Raw genomic sequence first — 25283 nt, 5'->3', positions numbered from 1 at the left:
CCTGCTGTCACTATCGCCTTATCAAGATTATCGATAAGGCCGCCAAGGAATGTTTTGTCCGATGTGGCTGGTGGTACTTGGATCATGTGACCTTTCAACCCAAGCCACAGTTCAGCCACACCACCGGCGCGGGCCTGGGGGACAGGTTCCAGAGCTTCGGGAAATTTTGTCAAGCTGCCCGTCCCGAGAAGTTTAGGGGGTTGCCGACGACGACGACGAACGAACGAAACGAAACGATACGTCCCCATCGACCGATCGGCCGCAAAGCTCGCAACGATGAACTCGGTCCCGGTATTTCGCTTCTCAAAACTGTCCTTTGGCGTCGCCCGGACGAGCATACGGCATGGCCACACGCGGTCGCGACGCAGGACGCCCCAGCATGAGCTCACCAACTTTGAGCCGGGTCACGGCGAGCAGATTTGGGTCTGGAGCCACCTGACCTCGAACCAGGTCATCTACTCGCACACGAAGCAGCTCGAGGTACGTTTTGGGGGCCTTGTTGCTAGCCAATTGGGGCAGCCAATGGCAAATTTCACTTGGACCATGTTGAAAGAAGAAGAAGCTCAGCTAACATCACCAAACCGACATAGTCCCACCGAGCCCTCAAACAACTCCCCTTCAACGGCAAAAAGTCCAAACCCGCAAAACTCCGCCGCGACTACTGGGCCCCCATGGCCCTCATCCAGCTCCCCGCCGGCGCCGGCGCAGCAGGCCAGTCCGTCTTCCAAAAGCTCCGCGAGTTCCGCCGCATGCACGAGCTCGCCTGGGAGGACGACCTCCTCTACAGGGAGAAGCGCACCGAGCTGCTCAAGCCAAAGGCCATCAAGCCGTGGGGCGTCAAGAAGTACAAGGCCGCCGCCGCCGCTGGTGCCGTAGACGACATCAAATACTCCGTCGCCGGCGAGACAGAAGACGCCGACGCTCCCGCCGCCGAGGATACGAAGCCCGCCGCCGAGGACCTCGTCCGCGTCCGCAAAATCGTCCGCAACCGCCACGAGCGCTCCCTAGCCCTCAACGACCAGCGCGCAAACTCCATCGCCGACATGGCCGCCGTCCTCGCCGGCTTCGGCCGCGGCAACCGCCTCGTCGTCAGCAGCCGCGAGAAGAAGGCCGTGCTCGAGGAGGGCAAGGCGCTGGAGGGCCGCAAGTGGTCCAAGGCGCCGCCGGCCAAGACGGAGATTGTCAGCCAGTCTGGCGGAGAGCAGGTAGAGGGCGCCACCAAGGCGCCAGCCGTCGACGAGCTGCTGCCCGCGACGATATACTGGGCCAACGAGGACGACCGCAACTTTGCGCAGGAGTGGTCCGGCAACGTCACGCACGACCTGTTCCAGGACGCCAAGGCGCTCTTGGAGGAGAACCAGTTCGACCCCGAGGAGGAGGTTGTCGCCGAGGTGGAGGCGCCCAAGGCGGCCGCGGAGCCCGTGCAGGAAGCTGGGGACGATACTAACTACAGCATCAAGGAGCCTGTGGCGGAGGAGAGCAAGGAGGAGGGCAAGGACGAGAAAGACAGCAAGGCTGACGCCAAGGCTGATACCAAGGCATAGATATGAATGTCCATGTATGGGGCGAGAGCTAGGGGAACGAGAGCAAGCAGCACTGTTGTAAGATTTTTGGCCGAGACTATTTTTGTCACAATACGGGGAAAATGTGTACATCAAGAAAAATGGACGTGGAGTAGGTATTGTGCGATGGCATGGTTTTTTGTTCAAAAAGGAAGAAAAGACTTTGCAAGTCATGTACGCAGTCCTGTTAGAAGTGGCTGGCTATTGGCATTGCCATGTAGACTATTGTATCAATACGGTTACATTGAACCCATGATGGACCGATTTCAAGGTCCCTGATAGAAAAACCTCCCAAAGTTTCCCTATATCCCTATATCGAACTGTTCCGTTCAAAAAAAGAAACCCGATTTCCCGTTTTTGTAATAAAAACATGCATGTATAAATTTCATCCCTTGGTTGGTGGGCGTTCTTGGTCATCAACTTCGTTAAAGGTGTACGTTATGTCCGTACGTGTAAATCCAGCCGTACTTATCCGCATACGGAGGAATTAGATCTGAATGGCAAACTTCTTGAGGTACTCGTAATCCTTGACGTTGGCATCGACGCACTCGCGGATCTCCTTGAGACCCTTCTCGCCGTACTTCTTGAGCCATTCAGCCTCTTCGGACTCACGGGTGATAACCTTTTTCTCGCGGGGAATTAGCATGCTGCGAAATATACCCCACACTAGTGTCTAGTGTGTGTTCGTCCGCCACACCAAAGGTCAAAAAAATAATCCAGCGAGTCTCAAGGAAGTGATTTCAAAAGCGCCCAAGCAAACAGGCAGGTCCTTTTTCTTAATCCAATCTCTTTCTGGGGAATAATTTTCGTTTGGGAGGAGCACAAAACAACAACAGAAGCACCAGCCGATCAGGGGTAGGGGTTAGGGGTGACTTACATGCTTCTTGTCGCGCGGTTTGAGCGACGTGCTGCCAATGGCATCATCGTGCCAGCCGTTCCACTTTGCAAACTTCTCCTGGGCGACCTTGGTGTCCTCGTCGGTCCAGTTGAGCATGTTGTCAGTGAAGTCGAGGCCGACGTGGGCGCAGTAAGCGCGGATGACGGCCTCAGGGTCGTCAAGCATGTCATCGGCGTCGACAACCAACAAGTCCTTTTCGTCGACGATGCGCTCACGGATGAGGTAGTCAAAGAGACGGCGAAGCTCTTCATAACCGGCCTCGGACGGGTTGAAGTTTGTCCAGCCCGTCACGGCGTCCAGGGGCGGCTGGGTGCAGCGGTAGTACGAGGGAATGGAGCGGCGCGGGTGGCGGATGAGGAACGTCCACTGGAACTTGCGGAGGATGCTCAAGGGCAGGACGGTGGGGTTGGTGGGCTCGGCAGTGTTGCCGGCAGACGGGACGATGGAGGCTTTTTGCTGGTTGGGCGGGATAATGTAGTAAGCCATATCCTTGATGAAGGCGCGCTTCTGTGGTTGGGTGTTAGTGATCTGTGTAATTGGGATATAGCATCATCATGGCTCTGTGGTGGTGGTGTTGAGCAATAGGTCGAATGCGACATTGGTCGCGACTCTAAGAGCTCCGCAGGGGTACCGGGGAACGCTGAGTGGCGATGCGCGACATTGTGGCGGCTGCGTTGCAAAGCTTCCCCGGGTGCACGCACGCCAGCACCCCCAGCCATCAAACGCCGCTTCAATCGAAATCAATCCAGAGTTTCGAGAAGCTCTGTTTGAAGCTTCAAAGAGCACCTCCGACCGAAAATTGAATCATTTTCGGGCGTGGAAGGGCAAGTTTGGAATTGACGGTGGTTTGACTGGGGGTCGTAGAAGCTCTGCAACTCAATTTGCCAGGGGTTGGGGGAGTAGCGTACTATAGGGGAATGCATGGGCGGGAATAGTGTGGAGGGGTGTGCGGGTGAGATCGCGATCGGAAAGACGACGACCTCATAATGAGGGGCAAATATGTCTTTGGAGGGAAAAAGGGAATCAGGGGAAGAGGGAAAAACATACATCTTTGCCGGCCTCCTCAATTTGCCTCAGAACATCGGCATACGTCGTCTCGGCGAAGCCAGATTTCTCTCTGCCCTCAGCGTCGTTCTCAAAACGCTCACCAGTCCGCTCAGGGCCATAGTAGAACGCATCGCCAAAAGGCTCATGTACACACGCCAGCTTGTCCCGGCGGCTCATAAACACCTAGAATAATGAGAAATCGCCATGTTAGCTAATCCTGCTTTTCTTCACATGGCGCTTGCTGTGCGGAAGTAACCCCAGCAGCGAGCTGATGGTGGTTTCGTTGCACAAGCAGAACGAATGAACCCGTGGTAATTCGCTCAACACCACAGGTTCCTCCCCTCTCTCTCTCTTCCCGCCAGGCCGTCTCTCTCTTCCCCCAAAAGGAACGATTCAGGCACCCTGAACCTTGTCCGTTTTTGGGGTCCGGCGGGATTGCGTGCTCGCTCGCGTCCCAGAGCAGACACCCAGGGAGGAACGAGCAGTGCCAGAAACAAGCCAACAGGCGTTATGGGATTGGGAAATCTCACCCTCTCAAAGGCTGTAGAGCAGGCCCTGGGGTGGGTCGCGCAGAAGATTGGCTTCGAAGGCGTGATGGCCATGATGAAGCACCTCAGCAGCAAAGATGGGGAATTATCCTATGGGATTTGCTGGAATTTGGAACAACCGCCAACGGGGAAGACGGATGATGGAATCCGGCAAGGGGTGAACGGGTAACGGGTAGGCAAGGAACCAGAGTTGCAGAGCTTCTTTGGTGTCTTAATTGGCACCTGGTTGTGAGAAGCTCTTGTCGCGATGTCTAAACAACAAAAATGTCGGATGTAGGGGATCGTGAATGTCGAAATAACAAGGTATCGATGGCGAAATCGAAGAGGGACGAGGAGGGAGAGGGAGAGGGAGAAGCTGGTTATAAATCGTTTGGTCCTTCTTCCCCCCCTTCATGGTTCAGCTTTCCCAGAAGCTCTGCAACTCCCGCTTCTACGGTCCAGTCCACGGCAACGGCAACCGCTCCTCACTCGATCCCTCGCGCCGCTGCCGTTCCTTTGCCTATTCACCACCACTTTTCCTACTGTCTACGCCTCTCATGTCCAGGTCCGACTGCCTTGGACCGACAGCCGTCGGACCAGACGACAAGGAAAAAGGTACGTAGAGTTACTAACTGCGTACTTGTTGCGTCTGGACCATGGGCCAGCACGGTGCCCGGTGAGCCCACCCCTCCCTTCAGACGGGATGAGAGCGAGGAAGAGAGCAAAGAAGATGGAGTGGTGGTAGGGAACAGCCGAACAGGAAGAGAGGGTACGGTACTTGGTACCGAAAGGATGTGTGTGGCCATGTCCACACTTCACCCACTTGGGTTGAGCTTTGCTGCAACTCGGGACATTTGAATTGTGGGAGAAGAGGGAACACCAACAAGTAGATGGGCAAGTATAAGTCGGGTAAGACGAAAGTACTCTCTCATCCACGTTAACGGGCGGAAAGCAGTGTGAAAATCGGACAGGAAACACACCAAAGATACCTCGTCTAGAGACCAGACGGTTCAGCTCCGGTACCTGCTCTACTGCGTACGGATACCTTTGCCTTTGGATACTTCCTTACACCTTTCTACTGACTGAGCAATGAGGTATTCTTCGGATGGGGAAGGCGTCAGTGTATTCTTTTTTCCCATCCTTCCTCGCGGTGCGAACCTTGTCTTACTACGCGCACTACACGTCATAGCACAAGGAATTGATCCGGCACACACCAATTGCAACACAGGCGCCTCTGCGCCCCCGGCAGCACTAAAAGTCTGCCGAGTGTTGCAAGCCCGCTTTTGTCGGATGGGACAAGCTGGGAAGAAAAAAACTCTGTGTCTTTGCGTGCAGCAAGCAGCATGCAAATAGGTACAGTACACAATATGGCAGACGCAAGAGACGCGAGAAAAAAAAAAAGGGTATTTTGCGGGAATCTGGACACCTGCATAGCGTGGATACTCTTCTTACGCAAGTTTTCACTCGGCCATGGCATCAAGGCCCCTCAGGGAAGTTCCCGAATGGGTCCCGTTAGGAAAGTCACCAACTCAAAGAGAAAAAAAGAGACCCCAGAAAAAAGCAGGGCAAATGGAGACGTTCCGCGGCGGAACGTGTGTCGTCGTGTGGGCCCATCTCGCGCGGGATCCAGCGACGAGCATCATTGTGCTCCAGCTGAGCTCCATCTGGCGACATGTCGAAAAACCTCGGCCTGGCCCTTTTGTGACTGCGACGGCAGATACTCGGCATCTGAGTATGAGGAGTTGAATGAGAAAACAGAGCCAACCAGAAAAATGAGAAGAGGTAAGAATTCGGAGAGACGACGGCCCAGATCCAGGACCAAACTTTGGTCGCCATACCAGTACCTCCAACAACAAACCATATCAACCAGGGGTCCTGCAAGTGCTGCGATTTCAGCACGTCTTGTCCATGTAATTTGGACGTAATGGACGTGGAGTTGCCGATCCACCACCAGAATCTCACCGAACGGCGGACGGGCAGAAAAAAAAAAAAAAGGGAAAGACCACACAAGAAAAAAGACATCCAACAAGAGACGGGCATGGACCGGTCCGTTGAGGGAGGAGGGGGGAAAGTAACCAGACAGGAAAGAGGGGTTGTTCAGCTCTGTATGTGTGCGTGTGTGCAAGTGCACGGCAGACAGAGCAGGTGCACCTCAACAAGTTGCAAGAGCTTCGCAGAGCTTCCTAGAGCTTCTGGCAACCCCGACAACTCCCAGGTCACCCCCCTTCCGCACCACGCTAAACAGTTGCAAGAGCTTCTTGACCCCTTCCACACCCAGTACAGAGCTTCGCGAAACTAACTTTGGCTCTACTCCTTGGTCTCCATCCTTCACGACGGCCAGCACATTGTGAAAAGGGCTGAGACGATAGATAATCGGGCTTGCTTGGCAAATCTGCTCATCTTGTTGGCTGACCTTTGGGGAGGGTGCGTGTGTGGCCGTAGTCATGAATGTAGCCGGACGGGCGTTGTGAGACATTCGGACATAGGGCACGCGACCGGCCCTCTGCTCTCATCTCGCTCACGTTCTCTCTCTCGATCGACCATCACATATAGCTTGAGCTGTAGCGATTGATCCGTCGCTTTTCTCCTTCACCAACTCTTGCGTGGGTTAGGAAAACTCTGCATATGACAACTCATCCGTAAACATGGACAATAGGAGGGTCCCGTCCTTCCCGTCATGATTGTCGGCCCCCTTTTCCTCTTGTCACGATTGAACCATAAACCAGGTCTCACAACGCCACCAGCTCGGCGAGAAGACTCGGCCATCAAAGGCTCATCTGAGAGCTTCCCAGGTCTCCATCACTCCATCGCAGAGCCAGGGTCTGAAGAGGCATTTTCAAACCATTCCAATGTAGCCATGAGTCGACTCAGCACATAACCAGGGTTGAAGAGGCAAAAACAGTATGTAAACGCCTCAGAACGACGAACGACGAGACCCAGACTCGAGACGAGAAGACCTTTTTCGTTCCGCGGTGGCACTTTGCTGCGTTTCCATTACACAATGGCTAAGGGGACTGAAGAAAGGGACAGTTCAGTCATCCCACGCTCCCACGCTCCCACGCTCCTGGAGGGTCCTGGTGACCTGGTTCCAGCCCTCACAATGCACCTCCTTATCTCGAATCGACATTAGTCGCGATGTCGTCAGCCAGTCCAGGCCTGTTCCGTCCAATAGACTCCCCTTGTGTGTTCCCAGCAGTAGCATGGCGTGCCCGCCCACTCGCCCCGTTTCCCCTTTCGTGGTCCTTTGTAGGCCGCAGTACCGCAAAACCTCTCAGTATTTCGCATGTAGACCAGATGTAGCCTCAAAGCATATCCCGCGTGCCATGTCAACGTTTTGCTCAGGGATCATCGGCAGTCGCCAGAGACGGCCGTCGCCAACACCGACATCCATAGAGTTGCCGAAGCTGAATCAGGTAAGGGGAACAGTCCAGGGCCTAGAAGCCAGACAGAGAGACAGGCTGTGAAAGAGAGAGAGACAATGCAAGCCAAGTCACGAGGAAGGGAGGGGAAGACCACCAGCCAGTCCCTCCCCCTCTCACGACCGCTGGTCCTCCCAGCTCCCAAGCCACCGCCATCTCTCCGCCACCCGAGCCACTCCGTCCAGCGCCCCCTTGACCCTCCCCTCCGGATCCTGGAACCGGTGTCCCTCAAACTCGACGAAGAAGACATAGTTGAACGGCGCCGTCAGGCTCGGCCGGCTGTTGATGCTCGTGAGATTCGTCCCGTACCGCCGGAAACACTCCAACACGTCCGCCAGCGCGCCGGGGGCCTCGTGCGGGACCGTGAACGACACCATGGACTTTGTCTTCGTCTTTGGCCTGACGCAGTGGCCCGGCATCTTTTGCTTCTCGTCCAGCCCTTTTCGGATGATGAAGAAGCGTGTCGTGTTGTCCTCGCGGTCCTCAATCGTCCGCGCGAGCACGTCGATGCCGTGCATACCCGCCGCGATCTCGCTCGAGATGGCGGCGCTCGTCCCCGTCTCGTCCAGGCTGACCAGCTCTGCCGCGCGGCTCGTCGAGCTGACGTCGATGGCCTCGATGCCCTTGAGATACGTCTGCAAGAAGGCGACGCACTGGCCCCACGCCTGCGGATGCGAATACAGGCGCCGGACGTGCTTGAGACTGCACAGCGGCTTCGTCCGCGGCTTGAGCGGGTTCGGGTCCGACGCCGTGGGCGTGCAGGCGCCGGAGCCTTCGTCTCCTCCCCGTAGTCCCGGGCCGGCGGCGGCGTCATGAACCGGGTCCGGACGGTGGCCGACAAGAAAGTGGTGCACGTCGAGGTAGATCTCGCCGCAGACTGAAATGTCTGGGTACAAGCCGTTGCGGTCGGCAAAGTTGTCCAGCGTAAACAGGACGGACCCATTGGTTGAGTTCTCGACGGGAACGACGCCAAAAGCGACCTCGCCGGCTTGTACGACCTCGAAGATGTCTGATGGACGTTCCGATTCAAGTCAGACGGGAGGTAGCACACGGCACGGCGCAGGAACCAAACAAATAGAGAGAATAAGAAAAGAGTGTGGGTGCCAAGAACAGCAGAGACGACATAATGAAGACAAAGGGTGGTGAGTTACGTGCCTGTGATGTTGACGACCGGTCTCAGATCCCATTCATCTTCTGGGAAGGCCTGTAACGAAGCCTGCAATGCACAAAGTTAGAGATGATTGACAAGTCTCACCACACTTGGCATATGCCGTGCGAGGTGCGATCTCTTCTCTTCAGGTTCGTGGTACCTACCTGGTGCGTGTACGAGGCTTGGGGGCCCAAGAAGCCCACCAGAGGCTTGACTCCTCCGCCTGCAGCCTCCGCCGAAACCTGAGACTTGTCACTCATGGTTGGATCGTGACGTGACGAAAAAGTCTCGATGAAGGGCGGATCAAAATACGTGAGCGTAGATTTGGAAGAGGCTTTCAAAATTGAGCAGTGCGATGAACCGTGGATGAGTATTCGTCCGAGAATGCTTAGACGCAAACACACAGAAGTTGTCTGCGTGGCCGTGGAAAGTCGGCGAACGAGGATGATGATGAGGAGGATGAGCAGGAGGAGGGGCTCTTTATTTCCGGATTCCGGGTAGCCGCGTCGGGGTCGCACCTTGGCGCGGTCGATTGCTGCAGAACACAAAAGACGGCTTCCTTGTACTATCTCGAATACGAAGCCGACTTCATTTACTGATCTCCGCGTGTCCTACAGTCGCTGGGGGCGCAAAGTCGACGACAAACGGGGCTGTCGGGATTTTTGACGTCGCGGTGGTGGTCGTCGTCGATATCGGAGGTCGAGTGGTGGACTGGGCTTTTTTTTTCTGGCTAGAAGGGGGAGGGGTTGCTCCCGCGGGGCATGGGGAAGATGCTCCACTCACCGATGAGCAAATGCCGGGCCAGGCACGACTAAGACATTTGCGACCTTTGCCAACCCGCCGGCATGGAGACGACAATTTGGTTCACCTGTTGAGCAGTCGTGGTCAGCCATGCTCATTTTTGGATATCCTGAGTTTGCAAGTCTGCTGGCGTGGTAGCCGCTCCATGACGGCAAACTCACCATGGACGAGACACAGCTCAAAAAGTTGTCACCTTCGGGTCAGCCGCCTTAGGACTGACAGCGGATCATCCCGTCGCTCAAGAAATTCCAGCCCTGGCATTAGCAACGTGGATCATGAGCGTATGTCGAGGGTGTCTCATTGTTGGTACTTTCATTCTGCGTTTGTATGAACAACACGCTTCACGCGTGTGCTCAATTCCGACGATCGTTCTGGTCTCGCGAGCTGCGCTTGCCAGTGTATCAGACCAAAAGTCTTTCGGCTGCCGTGTTTATGTCTGTAACAACATTGGACGTAGATGATATCACATAGGTCTCAGTAGCGAAAGGGGGCCCTCGGACTATTAGCAAAGGCGGTCACCCTTGACTGCCGCTCATATCTTCAGCCGGCCGACTGCCGTGTCTTATCATACACAACACCCTCACGCCCCGCCATTTCCAAGAAAATGTGTTTTTTCCCAGTGAAGTAGTCCTGATAGCTCGCCGATCATTGATAGGAGGCCCTAGATAAGATGACGACATGCTTGATTGCTCACGCTGGTCTGGCGTCCTTGCCATCACAGGGTGTTGCTCATCTAGCACCGGCCAAGTCGATTCACCCATCAGCTAAGCATTGATGCGTCAGTCAGCCAGCAACCACGATGACGGCGTCACGAGACGTTGTACTTGAAACAGAATGAGTTTTGCGTTTTTGTGATGGCAAGTTCTCTGAATGAGATGTCGAGACCCAGACGGAACCACCGGGAGACTGACGACGACAATTCTTGGAGACAGAGGTTCGTCCTGTCCGCAAAACCTATCTCTCGTCAGCCATCCCGATGAGCCCGCGTACACGAGAAACACGAAATGACGGTTGAGTCACGAGCGCCGCAGCGTCATGCGTCCGGAACAACGTCGTCATGCTCAGGCCGCAAACCCTCCGGAGCCCGAGACTCCTCTTTCTCCGTCGATGCCGGGCAAATGGACAAGCCGATAGCCGTCCATGCGGGGACCGGCGACCCGCCCGACAGACCGACTTGCCGACACTGCCCAAATAGGAACTCATGGTCGCCGCGGCGGCGGCGACGGTGGCGGCGGAGCTGTGTGGAGCATGGACTTCGTCCGAAGCTGGCGGTAAGTGGCGCATCCTGGCGTGCCTGGGTGGGTTTTTAGCGTTTCCGCACCAATCCCAGCTGGGAGTTCGTCGCAACTCTACTCCCCTTCAATTTCGAGTAGACTTTTTCCTTTCCTTCTTAGACTCTCTGCGAAAACCCCGTTTCTCACAAGCTGCAATGTCCATGCTGCTGTGATGCTTCGAATTTGCTGCAGGGGTGAAGCACGGCATCTATAGCGCAATAGCTGCTTTGAACCGGGCCTTTGGAAAGAAGCAGGGAATGTTGGGATAGTGGTAACAGTTGCCCCCCGTAGCTTTCCTAGCAACACGGAGGCAGCAAGCGACACTTTCGGTCTCGGTCCCGTTCCGTAGACCGCGATACGAGTTCGAAAGTTCATTGCGAGTAGTGTTAGTTGCGACGACAAGGCGGTCGTGGCCACATCTTGGTCTTTCAACATGTTTCTGTTTCTTCAGGACCCTGTCCACGTGGAAGGCCACCGGTCAAAGGTCACACAGGCCACGGCTGACGACGTCAAGTTTGAACGACACGACAAGGCTCAAGCAGAAGCAGCAAGGGTCGTCGTCCGTGATGAGCAGCTAGAAAGGGTAGTGAGGTGCCGGCGCACCGGGAGAAGACCTTCCCACAAGCCGATCTCCATCGCTTATTGCAGAGTGGCAGCGTGGCTAGGACCGATGGCTTTCTCCGAATGAGGGGGATTAGCACCAGGCCGAAATGTTTGTACCGCAACGACATGGCCACTGGATATGCAAGGCAGATCTTCCAAGGTTTCATGTTTCAGGCTTGTTGACGCCCGCTCTGACCAGGCCACGTTGGCAATCCATTTTAGCTGACCAGACGGCCGGATCTAGGATTGCTCTGCAGAAGAAGACGCTCTTTTTGGACGGTTCCCAGGCGGTCTGGTCTGAAACGTGAGCGGCGCGCTCTAGGGGACATATTTGGGAATATCGTCAGTTTTCAAGGAGTCATCTGTGTCGGCAAATGCCAAGTCTTGGTTGACCGTATGTGTTCCCCTCTCCTTGGGTGGCGACCAAGCGGTGATCGGGCCATAACTCATTTCCTTCGCATGACTGCAGTGACTGCATGTCCCCACAGTCGCGGACTGCTTTCGCCGAAGAATCAGCATCAGGAGCAGATGGGGATAAGCATGAGGTGCCCTGCGCGTCCTTCTGTGCGACGACGGCACAAACGGCTGCGTATCTTTCCAAAATAGCAGCGTGGGCGTAACCAAATCCACCAACATGCCGTGGAATGGCACCTCAGCACTGTCAATTTCGCAGACCGTGGGTCAAAAGGTTGCAAGAAAAAGAAAAGTGACGTACATCTGTACTCTGTGTACACAAATGTCAGGTGAACATTGTGATGTCTCCTAGCCCTGATTTTCCGTAGTAATCAGAGGTGTCACAGGAATAAGTGCGCCGTCCAGAGCTTAGCTGTGTGTCACATGGCGCCTCTTACAAGCAGAGAAAAGTCAAAAGGCGGCTCGAAATGACAATGTAGGTGATTGGCTCGACATGTGCCAAAGAAGGCAAAGAGGCTCTGGAAGGGGTGAGGCCCAGCCGGGATGATCCACGATGCGCAAAGTGACGGTGAACGCCCTCTCCACGTTAGATGTGCCTTGGGCTCAGACTGGCGTCGCTGTGTTAATTAATCTGAGGGGGCGCCAACGCCGAAAGGTAAGTAGAGAGGAAGCTCCGTAGCTCCCCCGAGTTCCCCCAGTCTTGCGAGCCAATTCCCATATGGAGACTGGTGAAGTGATGAAGCGCAGTGGTGCCGTGGTGGTCAAGTCTTGGTAGTCCCCGGTGTCCAACGAAGGACCAGTGAAGACACGGCGGGATATTGGCGCCCAGAGGAGGGAAACCAGGGATGCAGGGCAGCGGAGAGGGTGTCGAGACGTGCGACACGCCTGGTTTCAAGCGATCCAGCCCCGAGTTGAGTGCGGGAGTGCGCCGGAGCCAATCACCGGTGGACGCAGGCCATGCTGCCGGCCTCTGCGAATCCTCCATCGGCCTCGTAACTATGAACTCCTGCAGTTCTGTTGTGCTGTCCTCGGCGAACAGCTTACACTTGACTTCCCTAGCGGGCACCTCTTGGTTCGTTGATAGGTAGTTCACGATGGTCGGTGGCGACCTGCACCTCCTGGCAGGCTGAGAAGGCAAATAGGGGATAGCAGCCAAATTATCAGGGTGTGTTGGTCTGCTCATTAGGCCTATCACGTTGCAAGGACTCGGCTCCATCGTATGGTGTCCATTCAACGGACCAGATCTCTGCCTGTTGGTCAGCGGCCAAACCAATCTTCGCCTATCGTGTAATCGTGCCATCGTCCCAAGCAGAGTGGAACCGGCGGAGGTATCATCGCAGCGGGAATCTCTGGCCCTCTCGTGATCCGGGCGAGACGGACAAGCTCTTGTTGTTGACAGCGTCCGGTTGCGACGGTGACCTCTTCCAAGGAGCCGGGTATTGTTGTGGAGCGCCCATGCCGGGCCTTGGTTTGTATCCGGACGGATAGAAGAGACCACGGAACATGGCATGCCAAAGTGTACGTTTGATGGGCCGCCTTGTCACCTGCACCCGAGAAGGGATCGTGAACAGGCCTCTGCGGGTGGGTTACGGGTAGGCTGACGATAAGACGACGTCTGGCACCACGGAGGCGAGGCCGTGCATCATGGCGTGGCTACTAACCACTCGGTATTCGTACGCCTCGGTGGCTTTCACTATGGCCGAAGCCATCGTTGTGGAAGATTGTGTTCCAGAGGAAATTGCATCCCATCTTTGTCGGGAGTCAAGGGCGGTCGAGGTTCGAGAAGAGGCGCCGTGACGTGGCTTTGGCGCGAAGAGTCTGAGGCTTTGAATAGGAACAGTCTTGCAAGCAAGGGGCGGGCGGCGCACGCAACCAAGCGGGTTTGCTGACGGGCCAAGAATAGCAGAAAAGGACTCGGATAGGCGCGTGTAGGATTATTCCAGAGGCGAGCGAGAAGCCGGGGTGTTTTCTGATTTGTTTGAAGAACAACTTGAGCTTGGTCCGCAGCTGAATAAACTACCACCCGCCCATCTGCCACTGTTCACGGACTCCGTGGCTGGACGTGGTTGCTATTTTGTTGCACCATTTTTCTTCTCACTCAGAGTCCCTGCAGGCTCTGATGTGTGTGGTCGTCATGATGAACAGGCCGTGATGCATCAGAAGCACGAGAGGGTCTCTTGTGGCACACTGCAATACAAGAACACGAGATATCGACTTGGCGGCGATTGGCTAGGCGGCGGGGGTTGCATGACGGCGCATTGAGGAGGGCAAATTACACGTTGGGGACACATTGGGGGATATTGGGGACGTTTCGGGGTAAGACGGCTCACGGCTGAGTAATTCCTCAGGACTTCCTCAGGTACATTGTCCATGTTTCTGGTTGGAAGCACGGGAAGGCACGCTCCAGAGTCTTTCTAGAGTGCCTTCCTTAGTGATGGGCAGTAAAATCAATGATGGAAGGTACTGACTGAGCAGTCAAGCAGTGAGGGCAAGTGCTATTGAGGAGTCAGGACAGCTTAGGGCAGGTACTGACTGAGGAGGGCAGGTGCCGCTGCAGAGCCAAAGTTTGGGTGGGGACGTGCGGCGTTGACCCTGCTTGAGCCAGTTTCATGAAGCCGCCGCCGTCGCCATACCCTTGCAAACGCCCTTTTAAAGGTTGCCATGTTGCCAAGGGTGCAGACAGGGGCTTGGCTTCTCCATCCATGATCCGCCATCGCGCCTGAGACTCATCGTGGAAGGAGAGGAGAGAAACACACAGAAGAAGCCTTTGGCCAGCGAAAACCTTGTTGAATCGACGTGCCATTTTGCCGTGTAATGTCGCTCTTGAGTGGACCGCAAACCCGAGGGAACCGGGCAAGTTGGCCTGAGATGGAGGCTCTTTGACGGCATCTTGGGACACATTGCTAGCACACCATAAGGTAGTAAGCCTCTTCGGAGTACTGTGTAAGCCTGTATGGCAGGTAGACAACATGCCCAAGCAAAATGAAGAAACACTACTCCGTACCCAAAGACTCGGTGACGAAGAAGGCCAGGGGATATCTGAACAATACGTCAAAAGACCAGGCCTCAAACAGCGCGAACAAAACCTTGCCGTACGCCTCATCGTCGTCGTACCCTTCCTTTCGCAACGTTGCCTTTCTCTCTCCGTCACAGTGGCTAAAAGCCCAAGACTCAAGGGCAGACTCTGCGGAAAGCTTCTCGAGTGTGTTTGTTTCCCCCAAGTTTCTGCCTCAAGCGAACAGACACATCAGGGCCGTTGCGAGGACTGTGCGGCCTGTAAATCCCGTGTTTTGTAGCTCAGCTTTGCTTTGCTTTGCTGTTCAGTGATACCGTCCGTTGTTCCAAGGTTGTACACACGCAGCACCTCAGAGAGATCCCTCTTTGCATTGGAGCCTCAGCCAAGTCCATTTCCTTTCACGGACTGCTGCGACAGCACACAAAGTGACAAAGGAAGAAGAAGCATTGGAAGCTTGTTGCCGCCCTCCCCTCTTCTGACCTTCCCCCCTGTTGTATGGTCTGTGGTCGCTCACCTCAGGTAGAGTCTCTGTGGTAGTGCTTGCTGCCCACCCACTGATGAAGTATCTCGCATCCCAAGTTGTGTGTAAAGGTACCTCTGAGGCTGCTTACACCTGCACCACTCACACACCCCTGCCGCTGGCTCTCAAGTGCAAGTCCCCTGCACCCCCAAAATCCATCATTAACCCTCCCCTTCCCTCCTCTTTTTCCCTCCCGGCCGAAGTACCCGTAATTCCACACACGACCTTCGCCCTCACCAAATTCCCTCCTCTGCGTCTCCAAGCAGAAACCAGACCTTTACGGTCCGGCACTGAAGAGGCTCGACATTCCCCGACTCGGATCCAGCAAGAGACACTTACATTCCACATTTTCGCTATATCGCAACTTCTTCGCTTCTATCGCATCCGGCCCGACGCCTTGTTCCCTGTCTCGGAAACCTGCCTGACGGAATCCTCTCTCGGCACGACGCGCTCCAGGAGAGGCAGCTGAGACAAACCCCTCCCGCGATCACCACCGCCATCGACCACGCCGACTTCACTTCAGTCAATGTCCACCTGACATATCACAATTACAAGATGGCAATGCTGGCCCCCAAAACCGCATTCCCGGCACCACTAGGCTCCAGCAATCCCATGGTTTCCAACGTTTCTACTGGTGGCGCACCGCCCTCAAGACGGGCACCCACGATCCCAAACCAGTCCACAGCCTACGCCAGCCCGACCGAATCCGAATTCTCTGAGAGCGACGGCCCCGATGCCGTCAAGAACTGGGACGAGGACAAGGTCTGCGACTATTTGAGGAGCGTCAAATGTGGCGAGTACGAGAAGCTCTTCCGTAAGAACCACATCAATGGCGAGAACCTCCTCGAGCTCGACAAGGATGTCCTCAAGGAGATGGGCATCGAGAAGGTCGGCGACCGCGTGCGACTGTTCCTGGGCATTAAGAAGTTGAGGACAAAGGCCTACGCCAACCAGAAGAAACGGAATAGGGTACGTGCAAGACCGGCTTCCCCCCCTCGCGGCACCGTCATATGCCGTCAGCAATGGGTAACACAGCTGACATTTGACCACTGCAGGACTCGTTTGGTGGCCTCGACCAATTCACCCCATCGTCGGGCGGGTCTTCTCGACCATCTGCTTCAAGTGCTCGTACCGCGCCCACGCCTTCCATGAACAAGCGCTACTCCAGACAATACGACTCCCTTCCCCTGGAGAGCGCTTCTTCCCGTCCCAATTCACCCCTTCCCGGCACGGATGCCATCCGCCCTCTGCGCACAAGATATGGCCAAAGTCCCGGCTATGTGAGTAGCGCCGGGCAATCCGTCCCCCAGACCGGCCGATTGGTAACTTCCCATACCAGGAATAACTCCAGTATGGATGGTTCACTGATGGCTGGCTTACCGCAGAACCAGGATGTTATCCGCGTCATTTCCACCGGAGGAGTCACAAAGGTCGTCAAAATCGCCGACTGCAACACGTGTGAGGAGGTCATGCGAGTCACCCTTAGGAAGTTTGCACTACGAGAGGATCATGAGAGGAACTACTGCTTCTGGGTACTGGCCGGCATTGAGCCAGACCCGAACCAATGCCGGCGACTCGGCGACACGGAGCTGTGGCGGATTATCAAGGACCAGAAACGTCCTGAACGGAATCGCCTGATTCTTCGCCGTGTCCCTGCTGGCGAGCCAGGCATGCCCGAGCTCGAGAGAGCAGCGGGCATCGCCATCGAGGAGGCGCAGCAAAACCACAGCCGCGCTCTCGAGACTGTGGATAAGAGAAGCCAGATGAAGGTGCAAAAGCTTCTGGGCGAGAGATGGAACGATGAGCTGCAACATCCTCTTTCGCCAGTCTCTTTCCACGACCGGGAGCGCAACGTGTACAACACCGCCAAGGAGCTGGAGCGTCCCGCATCCAACGACGGCCCAAGATCTGCCGGCGGACCCAGGAGGAATAAGGGCATCTTGCGGTCGTTTGGCGGGTTACGTCCTCCCAGCGAGCTCATCGCCTCGGACCTCACATCCTATTTCCCGGATCACCCCAGAGAGGAGATTGACAGGACCGCACGTCTGTCCATGAGAAGATCAACCCGTCTGAGCAAGGTCAACAGCCGTCTGAGTGTGGCTAGCAACCTCAGCTTCGCGTCTAGCATCCAAGATGCACCACCTATTCCGACCATAGCCGACAGCTGGCTCCACGCCGGTAGTGCTCCCAAGGCGCGATCAGGCCTGCGGGTCACCCACTTCCGCGACTCCGTCGCCTCTTCAATGCTCGACACCTTGCAAGAAGAGTCGCCCGTCGAGCCGAACCGCAAGTCTTACGTGTCATTCGCCGACAGCTCCGACGGTGCTAGTGCTGCCGCTCTCAGCGTGACCGACCCCGAAGGTAACGTTACGCGGCGAAGCTACTTTGAGACCGACGGCTCAACGGGTTCAGGTTCCCTCAAAGATCTTACGGCGGCGCTCAACGAAGACGGCGAGGACGCCGACGAGGAGCTCGAGAGCTTCCTCGCAGGAGAGTCCTGGTCTGACGACAAGTGGATGAAGGGAGCCCTCATCGGCCAGGGCTCCTTCGGCTGTGTCTACCTCGCCCTGCATGCCGTGACCGGTGAGCTTCTTGCCGTCAAGCAGGTCGAGGCGCCAGCCCCGGGTGCCAACAGCCAAAACGATGCACGCAAGAAGAGCATGATCGAGGCCCTTAAGCGGGAAATCAGTCTGCTCCGCGACCTTCGACACCCGAATATCGTTCAGTATCTGGGTTGCAGTTCGTCTACCGAGTACCTCAACATTTTCCTCGAGTACGTTCCTGGTGGTTCCGTCCAGACCATGCTCAACTCGTACGGTGCTCTCGGAGAGCCTCTCGTGCGCAGCTTCGTCCGCCAGATTTTGACTGGTCTGTCTTACTTGCACGATCGCGAGATTATCCACCGAGACATCAAGGGCGCCAACATCCTCGTGGACAACAAGGGCACCATCAAGATTTCCGATTTCGGTATCTCCAAGAAGCTTGAAGCTACCAACATCCTTTCCGGCGCGAACAACAACAAGCACCGCCCCTCCCTTCAGGGCTCCGTCTTCTGGATGGCCCCCGAGGTTGTCAAGCAGACCTCGTACACCCGCAAGGCCGACATTTGGTCGCTCGGATGCCTGGTTGTTGAGATGATGACCGGCACACATCCGTACCCAGACTGCAGTCAGCTGCAGGCCATCTTCAAGATTGGTGGCGGTAAGGCAGCTCCCACCATTCCGGAGCACGCTTCGGAAGATGCCAAGACCTTCCTTGCTCAGACCTTTGAGATGGACCACAACCTGCGGCCGAGTGCGGACGAGTTGATGCTCAGCCCTTTCCTGGCTCCCATCACATAGTCTTTGCGTTGCAACAGATACCCCCCTCTTCGATTCTTTAGGCTCTTGCCGCTACACTTGTAGCGGGATACTGTCCTTTTTGTACCTATTTTTCTTACGAAACTCAACTCCCCACGTCCTCGCGCCAGGACGGGGGTTTATATACTGGGACGAGACAGCGGGTTGTCTCTCTTTTTGTACGTGCGAGCGGCCGCTGGAAGGACCCGACGATAAAGCATGGACATGGTTGGACTTCTCCTTGACATTCACGCATGGATTGGCGAATGGAGAGAGGCTATAAAGATTTGGCATTTCACGGGCACCGGGGGGCATGAAACAAGAGAGTGTATAATAATATCTCGATGAGAAATGACACTGAAGGGGAATAATGAGCCTCGGGTTACAGTACATCACACAACTTGCACATCATGTGAGACACGGGTTGTCAATCCGTCGTGGTAGTATCTATTAACACTCTTAAAAGTCATCGGCTGAGTGAGCTGATGCTCTCATGAACCCGCCCCAGCGGTATGGCCGAAGGTCCCCGCGACCCTGGGTGTCATCGTCAGCATCCCATCTCGTTTGCTCGCTCACTCAGCGGGATGGGGAAAGGAATTAGTAGAAGCTCGGATGCATCTCGTAATCAGCCGCTGTCGCCATTCATTTCCCGCCCGCCCTGGTCTGGGTATCCAACATCGAAACAAGTAATCAGCGAAGCACTTTTGCCCATTTTTCTTCCTCATTGGGAAGAGAGAGAGAGAGAGCAGTACCCGAGACAGGTACGTAAAGTTTATCATCGTCCACGTCCCTGGGTACGGATAAGCACAATCAATTCACCGATGGGCGGCGGAGTTTATCCTCTATTAACTTTCACAAAGTTGTGTGAAAATGCTCCGTACGGATACTTTCGCGACTCGTGTAGGGACAGTTGCCGTGTGTCATTTGCCTGAATCTCCAGTTTTGAGTACCCAAGGGGAATTTGTCCCTGGCAAAGCCATGTGCTTGATTTCCATTTTCTGCGCGGGGGGATAAATTACTTGTTTCCTTTTTTGTGTGGGAGACTGGGAGTGAGGGCGAGATGAGAGATGATGATGATTATCTTCATTATTTTAAACCTCGTTGTTCCATCCTATTCTCCTCGTGCCCCCCATGCTGCAGGTTTCCCCTCTCGGTGACTCTGGAAATACAGATCTGCGGGCTTGCAGGAGTGTGGAGTGTATGTTGTGAGCATGGCTTGCATGGGTTTGGTTGGTGTCTGCTGGGGGCTATTTTTTGCCCGGCAGGCTTGCCCGGGTTTTGCTTCCCCTGCTCAGCGTTAATTTGATTATTTGAGTCTCTGCTTCGCGAAATATTCGTCCCTCTTACCAAAACCGTTGGAGTCTGGGAGATAGAGCCCATGAGATGTGTCTCATTAGATGAATGCGGGAATGGAATTTAAGGTGTACAGAAGCGAAGACGAATCACTTTCTATGCGGATGATCAAATTCATCTCGCGGCTTGGTCTCACGTTGAACCGCCAGCAACACCCAAAGTCTGGACTAAGGGTCTAAGAGAATAGATCAAAGTATAGAGAAAAGGCTCTAGCATCTTTTGAGCAATCTGACAAAATGAATCCTGCCTGCGTATGCGAGCTTCTGGGGGCTGGAGCTGTTCGGGTTTCGAACTTCGAGATCGCCTTCTATTTCCCCCAACTAGGTCAAGGATTCTGGATTGCTGCTGATCATCGGGTTACGGATGTCTTGCAACACCGAGGCGGAGATGTGCCCAACTTCCAAGCTCCAAGTGCTTATTTTTGCCTTCAGCTACCCAATGATCGTCTCTTGGAGAGCGTGATGGTCATCAAAGAAGACCAGGGATTTATTCGTAGTCGCTGCCAACAAAAACTTGTTGGAACTTGCAAGTCTTTGAGGGGGAGAGGGCTCGGACAGCTGTTTGTGGGCACCGCTAGATGGGCTCCCATGTCCTCTTCGCAGACGCTAGCAGCAACAAAACGTGCTTCGGGACGTTGCGATTTCCACTGCGTATGGGGGTGTGAACATGGGAGCTTGGGGACTTGAGGGGCCTATACGGCATCTCAGTTCCGAGGCTCAGAGTGAAACTCGCCGGTCACCCTTTATCCCATTTTGCCGCTCTTTTTGTGATCCGTCATCTGAAAGTTGCAAACTCGAAGGAGGGCGCGGGCTGCGGCGTTGACGTGATTTACTAATGTTGGGCGCTGGTTGAGGGTTAGCCGCGGAAGCCCGTCCGCTTCGTGATACGTCGTACTATCGAAACCTACTATGCGAGCCGCATTAGTTTCCTTCAAGTCTCGCAGCTTTCGTCAGCCTGCTTTTTTTCAGCCTCCAAGGCGTGAAAGGCCTAGAACTTACGGATAGACGGACATCAAGTCTGAGAGGCTAAGAAGTCTAGAACCACCACTCCCGCCGCCGTGGTTCAGCGAAGGAACAGACAATATCGATCGTCGAGAAAAGTGAGACCAGAGACGCGTTTTTCTCTGAACCGGTCGAGCGAGCCGCGGCTTCCCGTGCTTTCCGTCTCTTCCCCGTGTCCGTCCTTGCCGTTAACGGAGAACGAGCTGAGACCTGCAGGAGACGGTTCTATATCGCGCCGTCCGCGGAAGAACCCGTGCGGAAGAGGGTGGGCTACGGTCACGGGGGTTGGCAGGTACCGCGGGATGATAATTGAGACGGACTCGCTCATTGAAACGAGATCTACCTGTCAAATTTCCTTTGACAGTTAACCCCGACGTGAGGCCCCCGTCATCCTGTGTCAGGGGTTTGCATTCTTTAGTGTCTTTGGTGCGTCTAGCTCGCTGCAGTTTACATGGCATGCATGGGTAGGATGCAGAACGCCAGACGCTAGCAGACCGCGGAGAGAGTTTGGACTATTCAGACTTGGCATCTGATAGGCATATAGGGCATGGGCACATCCGACAGGCAGCCCAACCCGTTACCCGATAGCGATAACGCGGGTGACGATAGACCTGATAGACGCGAGGCGAGACTCGAGAGGGGTGACGAACACATGCCAGGACTGGGGTTTTATGACGGCCTACAGGTGCCAAGGGCGGAGAGCAGCATTGCAGGTTCGTTGGTGAAACAGATTGCGTCGTACGGATTCTGGGTGGCAGTGGCCGGGATGGGATCTTCGAGTCGTTCGTCTTGTCATTTCTTTTGACGTGCAAAGTCTAATTTGCCTGGACCTCTGAGATTTCGTGGCGGCAACGACGGGTACTCATCCCACTCGCTCCTCAACACTATTGATGTAAAGAGAATCAGATTTCAGATTTGTTTTGTGAACAAGGATAGGTGGAAAACACAATCTCTCTGCCCGGGTCCGGGGTTGCTGCTTATCACATTCTAACTTTCAGGGACTCCTTTCTTTTTTCTTTCTTTTTCCTCTCGGCGTGACATTCGGACACCTCCTGCCGCGGGTTGTGGGAGAGTTTTTGGAAAGACGGTGCCGTGGAAGCGGTACGAAGTATCCGTATGTCATCAAATAGTCCCTACGGATACCAATACCACGCTCAGCTACTCCCTAAGCTACTGCCTTGCTGTGGACTCTACACAATCTGACAGATGACATATAGATGAGGAGCACCGCAACGGCGTGACGGGCCAGAACTTGGCAACAGGGTGAACGGCCTTCACTCCGACCGAGAGGAACAGCAGTACCCGCTGCCTGTCAATGTCATAGCTGCGCTGGCCCGGCCGGCAGGCTCCGAAAGAGGAATGGGAAGAACTGTGGAGATTGGGGCAAGCAAGAGAAGAGACAGAGCACGGAGGACCAGGCCTGGAAACGGTCGACCTTTGACTGTATCCGCTGCTCGTCCAAGGTCCTCTTCACACCACGGACGGGAGGCGAAACGCGGAAACCTTTCTTGATTCAATCTGGTCTCGCGAGGCTACTCAACTAACCGAACGCCGGTTCGGGGATCGCCTCAACTACCGAACTTTGCCGAGGACATTCTAGGGAAACGCAGGGAGAGCTTTACTTTGACGACATGCACCTCGAGTCCGCGGCAGCCGTCTCATCTTCAGCAAGACTCTTTTTCTATTCGTACGGGAAAAAGAAAGACTTCACCAGAGAGGAGAGGGAGCCGGGTTACGGTATTGCGGGCGGGAGGATTTCCAATTGGGTCTCGAAGATGCAATATGTTCCCACCCGTCAAACTCCTCTCTGTCTCCCCTTATTCCCAGCCAGCGGGCCTGCAGGCTGCGAAGCTGCTGAAGAAACCTGAACCGCAGGAGTTCCGCAAATGCTGAAGAAACTCCTCTCCAACCCCTGCCCTTTCACCAGGGGAGGAGGGAGGCAAATCCACCAGAAGCTGGCAGGGCCCCTTGCCATGCCATGAGGCCGGTGGGCTCTTGCCAGTGCTTTTCCCTCGATGCCCTCGAAGCAAGTCGTCACTTGTCAGTGTCACGGCCTAGTGAAAAGGCACGTGGTCCGCGGTCTATGTGGTAGAGTTGCAGTGAGTTTGCTGATTCATGTTTTGTCTCCGGTCCCCGGCAGGCAGGATTACGATCTCGACCGGGCCACGCGTGCGTTGGTGAAAAGCCGGGAATTATCTTTGCCTCTATTCATTGGGGGCCGTCCCGATTCAGACTCTTCATAATCAAAGGATAGTTCGTACTGCTGCTTTTTCCCTGGCTATTACGCGAGCTTTTACGCGAAACGTCACTGGGTTACCATTTTGGCCCCCCTCCCCTGGGCCCTGCTTCATATGACAAAACCTAGGTGGGCAGTATTTTTTCTCTCGCTCGCCAAAAAGCACGCAAGTGGTCGACATCTGCCGCGTTGCATTTGGAATGCCACTATGGCTAGCCAGGGGTAAGTGAGGCTTTGCTGCGCTGATCTTCATCCGGGGGGACCCTTGTCACATATTGCCTACTACGGTTATGGGCGTACGCACTACGCATGCTAACGTAGGCGGCCAAGTTCCGGTAGGTTGACGCGGATTTAACGAAGCACTGAGCACATGCAGGCTCGGTTTAAACGCGTGAGGATTGGGTCGAGTGAGGCTATTCTCGAAAGATTCAAGCATGTTTTCCCATTGGACCCGGTCTGGAGCTGTATGTTTGCAACTCTGTTTCTTTTTATTTACATACTTGTCTCGATTTGACTTAGTCTCTCTTTGTTAAAGATCTACATCGTCTTCTGTCCAAGGCACGCACTCGGTCTCGCAAGAAAACTATCTAAGCCGCAATCTTCTCTTGGCCAACCTTAACAGCGAGCTCGACACCCTCGATGACGAGGTCCGGGCGGGACAGGAAGGGGGAGTGAGAGGTATTTGCGTAGAAGGTGGTGTAGCCGGTAGGGAACTGGGCGGCCATGGCCTCCTGGGTAGCCAGAGGAATAGCCTGGTCCTGCTCAGTGTGGAAGTACATGACCTCGATGCCGTTGTTCCACGGCTCGTAGGTCGCGGGGTCAGAGAAGACACGGGCAGACTGCCAGCTCAGCTCCGCAATGGCCTTGGCCTTGAGGACCGGGTTGACATCGGCGTAGAAGATGGTCTCTGGGGTATCAGCGTAGACCTTGTCACCCTGCAAGTTCAGTGTCAGCGGTAATTATCTCGATCAAGAGTCTCTTGGGGCATGTTTCTAGATATGTCGCATGCCAAGCAAGGGTATAAAACAGTGACATGAGGGATGGGGGCACTGGCACTGGGTTCCAGTGTCAAAGTGTCAAAGAAGAAGCTTACCTCAACTCTCATCCAGGGGAGGTACTCTCCGCTGAGCATATCCAAAAGGCTGGTAGCGTTGGGGGCAGCAAAGGCGGCGAGGTAGACGAGCATGATGACGCCGCCCTTTTCGTTGTTGGCCGCGCGCTGCTTGTATCCAAGCCCCTCGATGGCGTTGCCGCCAACCATGCCGCCGTACGAGTGAACGACGACGACGACCTCCTTGCCGGCGTCGGCGAGGGTCTCAATGGTGGACCGCAGAACGGCGGCGTCCTGCTCGAGACCGACGGTCGCGGGCTCCGCGCCGACGGAGGGGAGGGTGATGGCCTCGGACTCGTAGCCCTTGAGCGTCAGACCGGCGCGGACGAGGTCGAAGGACTGCGGACCGTGCCAGGCGCCCGGGGTGAAGACCACAGTGGGCAGAGTGGCGGCGGTGGCCACGAGGGCCGAGGAAAGGAGGCTGGCGATCTTTGGGAGCATGTTGATGGATTTGGGAGTGGTGGTAGGGGGGCGTGTGGTGTAAGTTGCGTCAAGGGGGGGGAGAGGACACAGACAACTGCCGATCAACGTGTACCAAGGTTCAAGAGTGTTTTGGTACGGATACGGGTAACCGTTGACGTGCAGGATCTTTAGTAAAATGAACGACTGGTAAGGAGTTGTGGGATGCCGGAGGCGTATTAGCGAACGATGCAATAGGATCGATCGAGTAAGAGGGGAATGCTGCACGAGAGAGTGATTGTGATGCCAACGCGCGAGGAACCGAGGGGATCGTGGGAAAGCCGAGGGGAAGGAAGAGATGAACATCCCATTTTATCCTCGTTCAATATCCGTACGGATACCTCTCTGACTCTCTATCTTGTCACTCTGCTGACAGCTCCCGGTGCTCCCATGAACCTCGTCTTTGCCTCAATCTCATAGAATTCATTATGCCCATGTCGATATCAGAGAAAGGAATTAGTGTCGCAACTGTCGCCCCCCTCAACGGTGTCCCCCTTTTCCGAAAGAGGTCGTCAAGACCGGAGGATAACGACTGTATTGAGGTGGTGTTGATG

The 25283-nt window shown here is 55.2% G+C and overlaps 6 protein-coding genes across 6 annotated transcripts; 2 read left to right on the top strand and 4 right to left on the bottom strand.

Annotated features, from left to right (window-relative positions):
• Positions 1-171: 171 nt before the first annotated feature.
• On the top strand, positions 172-1673 carry HER10_EVM0003812 (uncharacterized protein). Its single transcript, XM_035473476.1, has 2 exons — positions 172-480; positions 591-1673. The coding sequence occupies exons 1-2, from the start codon at positions 277-279 to the stop codon at positions 1542-1544; spliced, it is 1158 nt and encodes a 385-aa protein (XP_035335864.1). The 5' UTR covers positions 172-276; the 3' UTR covers positions 1545-1673.
• Positions 1674-1743: 70 nt separating this feature from the next.
• HER10_EVM0005149 (uncharacterized protein) lies at positions 1744-4374 on the bottom strand. The gene is made up of 4 exons (XM_035474773.1): positions 4038-4374; positions 3508-3690; positions 2440-2967; positions 1744-2190 (listed from the first exon to the last, which is right to left on the bottom strand). Exons 1-4 carry the CDS (start codon positions 4107-4109, stop codon positions 2050-2052), a joined length of 924 nt encoding a protein of 307 aa, XP_035336006.1. The 5' UTR covers positions 4110-4374; the 3' UTR covers positions 1744-2049.
• Positions 4375-7569: 3195 nt separating this feature from the next.
• HER10_EVM0003055 (prephenate dehydratase) lies at positions 7570-8863 on the bottom strand (the record flags this gene model as incomplete). The annotated part of the gene is made up of 3 exons (XM_035472742.1): positions 7570-8462; positions 8609-8669; positions 8768-8863. The coding sequence occupies 3 exons, from the start codon at positions 8861-8863 to the stop codon at positions 7570-7572; spliced, it is 1050 nt and encodes a 349-aa protein (XP_035335803.1).
• A 1465-nt stretch (positions 8864-10328) lies between these two features.
• HER10_EVM0005824 (uncharacterized protein) lies at positions 10329-10857 on the bottom strand. The gene has a single exon (XM_035475428.1). It carries the CDS (start codon positions 10686-10688, stop codon positions 10359-10361), a length of 330 nt encoding a protein of 109 aa, XP_035336070.1. The 5' UTR covers positions 10689-10857; the 3' UTR covers positions 10329-10358.
• Positions 10858-15415: 4558 nt separating this feature from the next.
• HER10_EVM0005162 (uncharacterized protein) lies at positions 15416-18967 on the top strand. Its single transcript, XM_035482976.1, has 2 exons — positions 15416-16200; positions 16287-18967. The coding sequence occupies exons 1-2, from the start codon at positions 15787-15789 to the stop codon at positions 18570-18572; spliced, it is 2700 nt and encodes an 899-aa protein (XP_035336008.1). The 5' UTR covers positions 15416-15786; the 3' UTR covers positions 18573-18967.
• Positions 18968-23746: 4779 nt separating this feature from the next.
• On the bottom strand, positions 23747-25031 carry HER10_EVM0004472 (uncharacterized protein; the record flags this gene model as incomplete). Its single annotated transcript, XM_035474115.1, has 2 exons — positions 24253-25031; positions 23747-24094 (listed from the first exon to the last, which is right to left on the bottom strand). The coding sequence occupies exons 1-2, from the start codon at positions 24709-24711 to the stop codon at positions 23747-23749; spliced, it is 807 nt and encodes a 268-aa protein (XP_035335944.1). The 5' UTR covers positions 24712-25031.
• Positions 25032-25283: the final 252 nt, after the last annotated feature.

Source organism: Colletotrichum scovillei, assembly GCF_011075155.1.
Source record: "Colletotrichum scovillei strain TJNH1 chromosome Unknown Contig00003, whole genome shotgun sequence".
NCBI classification, from domain to species: Eukaryota; Fungi; Ascomycota; class Sordariomycetes; order Glomerellales; family Glomerellaceae; genus Colletotrichum; species Colletotrichum scovillei.
This window is presented reverse-complemented; position numbering and strand designations above follow the sequence as displayed.

Coding starts and splice junctions, on each gene's coding strand:
- HER10_EVM0005824 (XM_035475428.1), bottom strand. CDS start 10,688: ATGCGCCACTTACCGCCAGCTTCGGACGAAGTCCATGCTCCACACAGC.
- HER10_EVM0003812 (XM_035473476.1), top strand. CDS start 277: ATGAACTCGGTCCCGGTATTTCGCTTCTCAAAACTGTCCTTTGGCGTC. Junction 481..590: donor CGCACACGAAGCAGCTCGAG/GTACGTTTTGGG, acceptor AAACCGACATAG/TCCCACCGAGCCCTCAAACA.
- HER10_EVM0005162 (XM_035482976.1), top strand. CDS start 15,787: ATGGCAATGCTGGCCCCCAAAACCGCATTCCCGGCACCACTAGGCTCC. Junction 16,201..16,286: donor ACCAGAAGAAACGGAATAGG/GTACGTGCAAGA, acceptor TGACCACTGCAG/GACTCGTTTGGTGGCCTCGA.
- HER10_EVM0005149 (XM_035474773.1), bottom strand. CDS start 4,109: ATGGCCATCACGCCTTCGAAGCCAATCTTCTGCGCGACCCACCCCAGG. Junction 3,691..4,037: donor GCTCTACAGCCTTTGAGAGG/GTGAGATTTCCC, acceptor TCATTATTCTAG/GTGTTTATGAGCCGCCGGGA. Junction 2,968..3,507: donor TTGAGGAGGCCGGCAAAGAT/GTATGTTTTTCC, acceptor ACCCAACCACAG/AAGCGCGCCTTCATCAAGGA.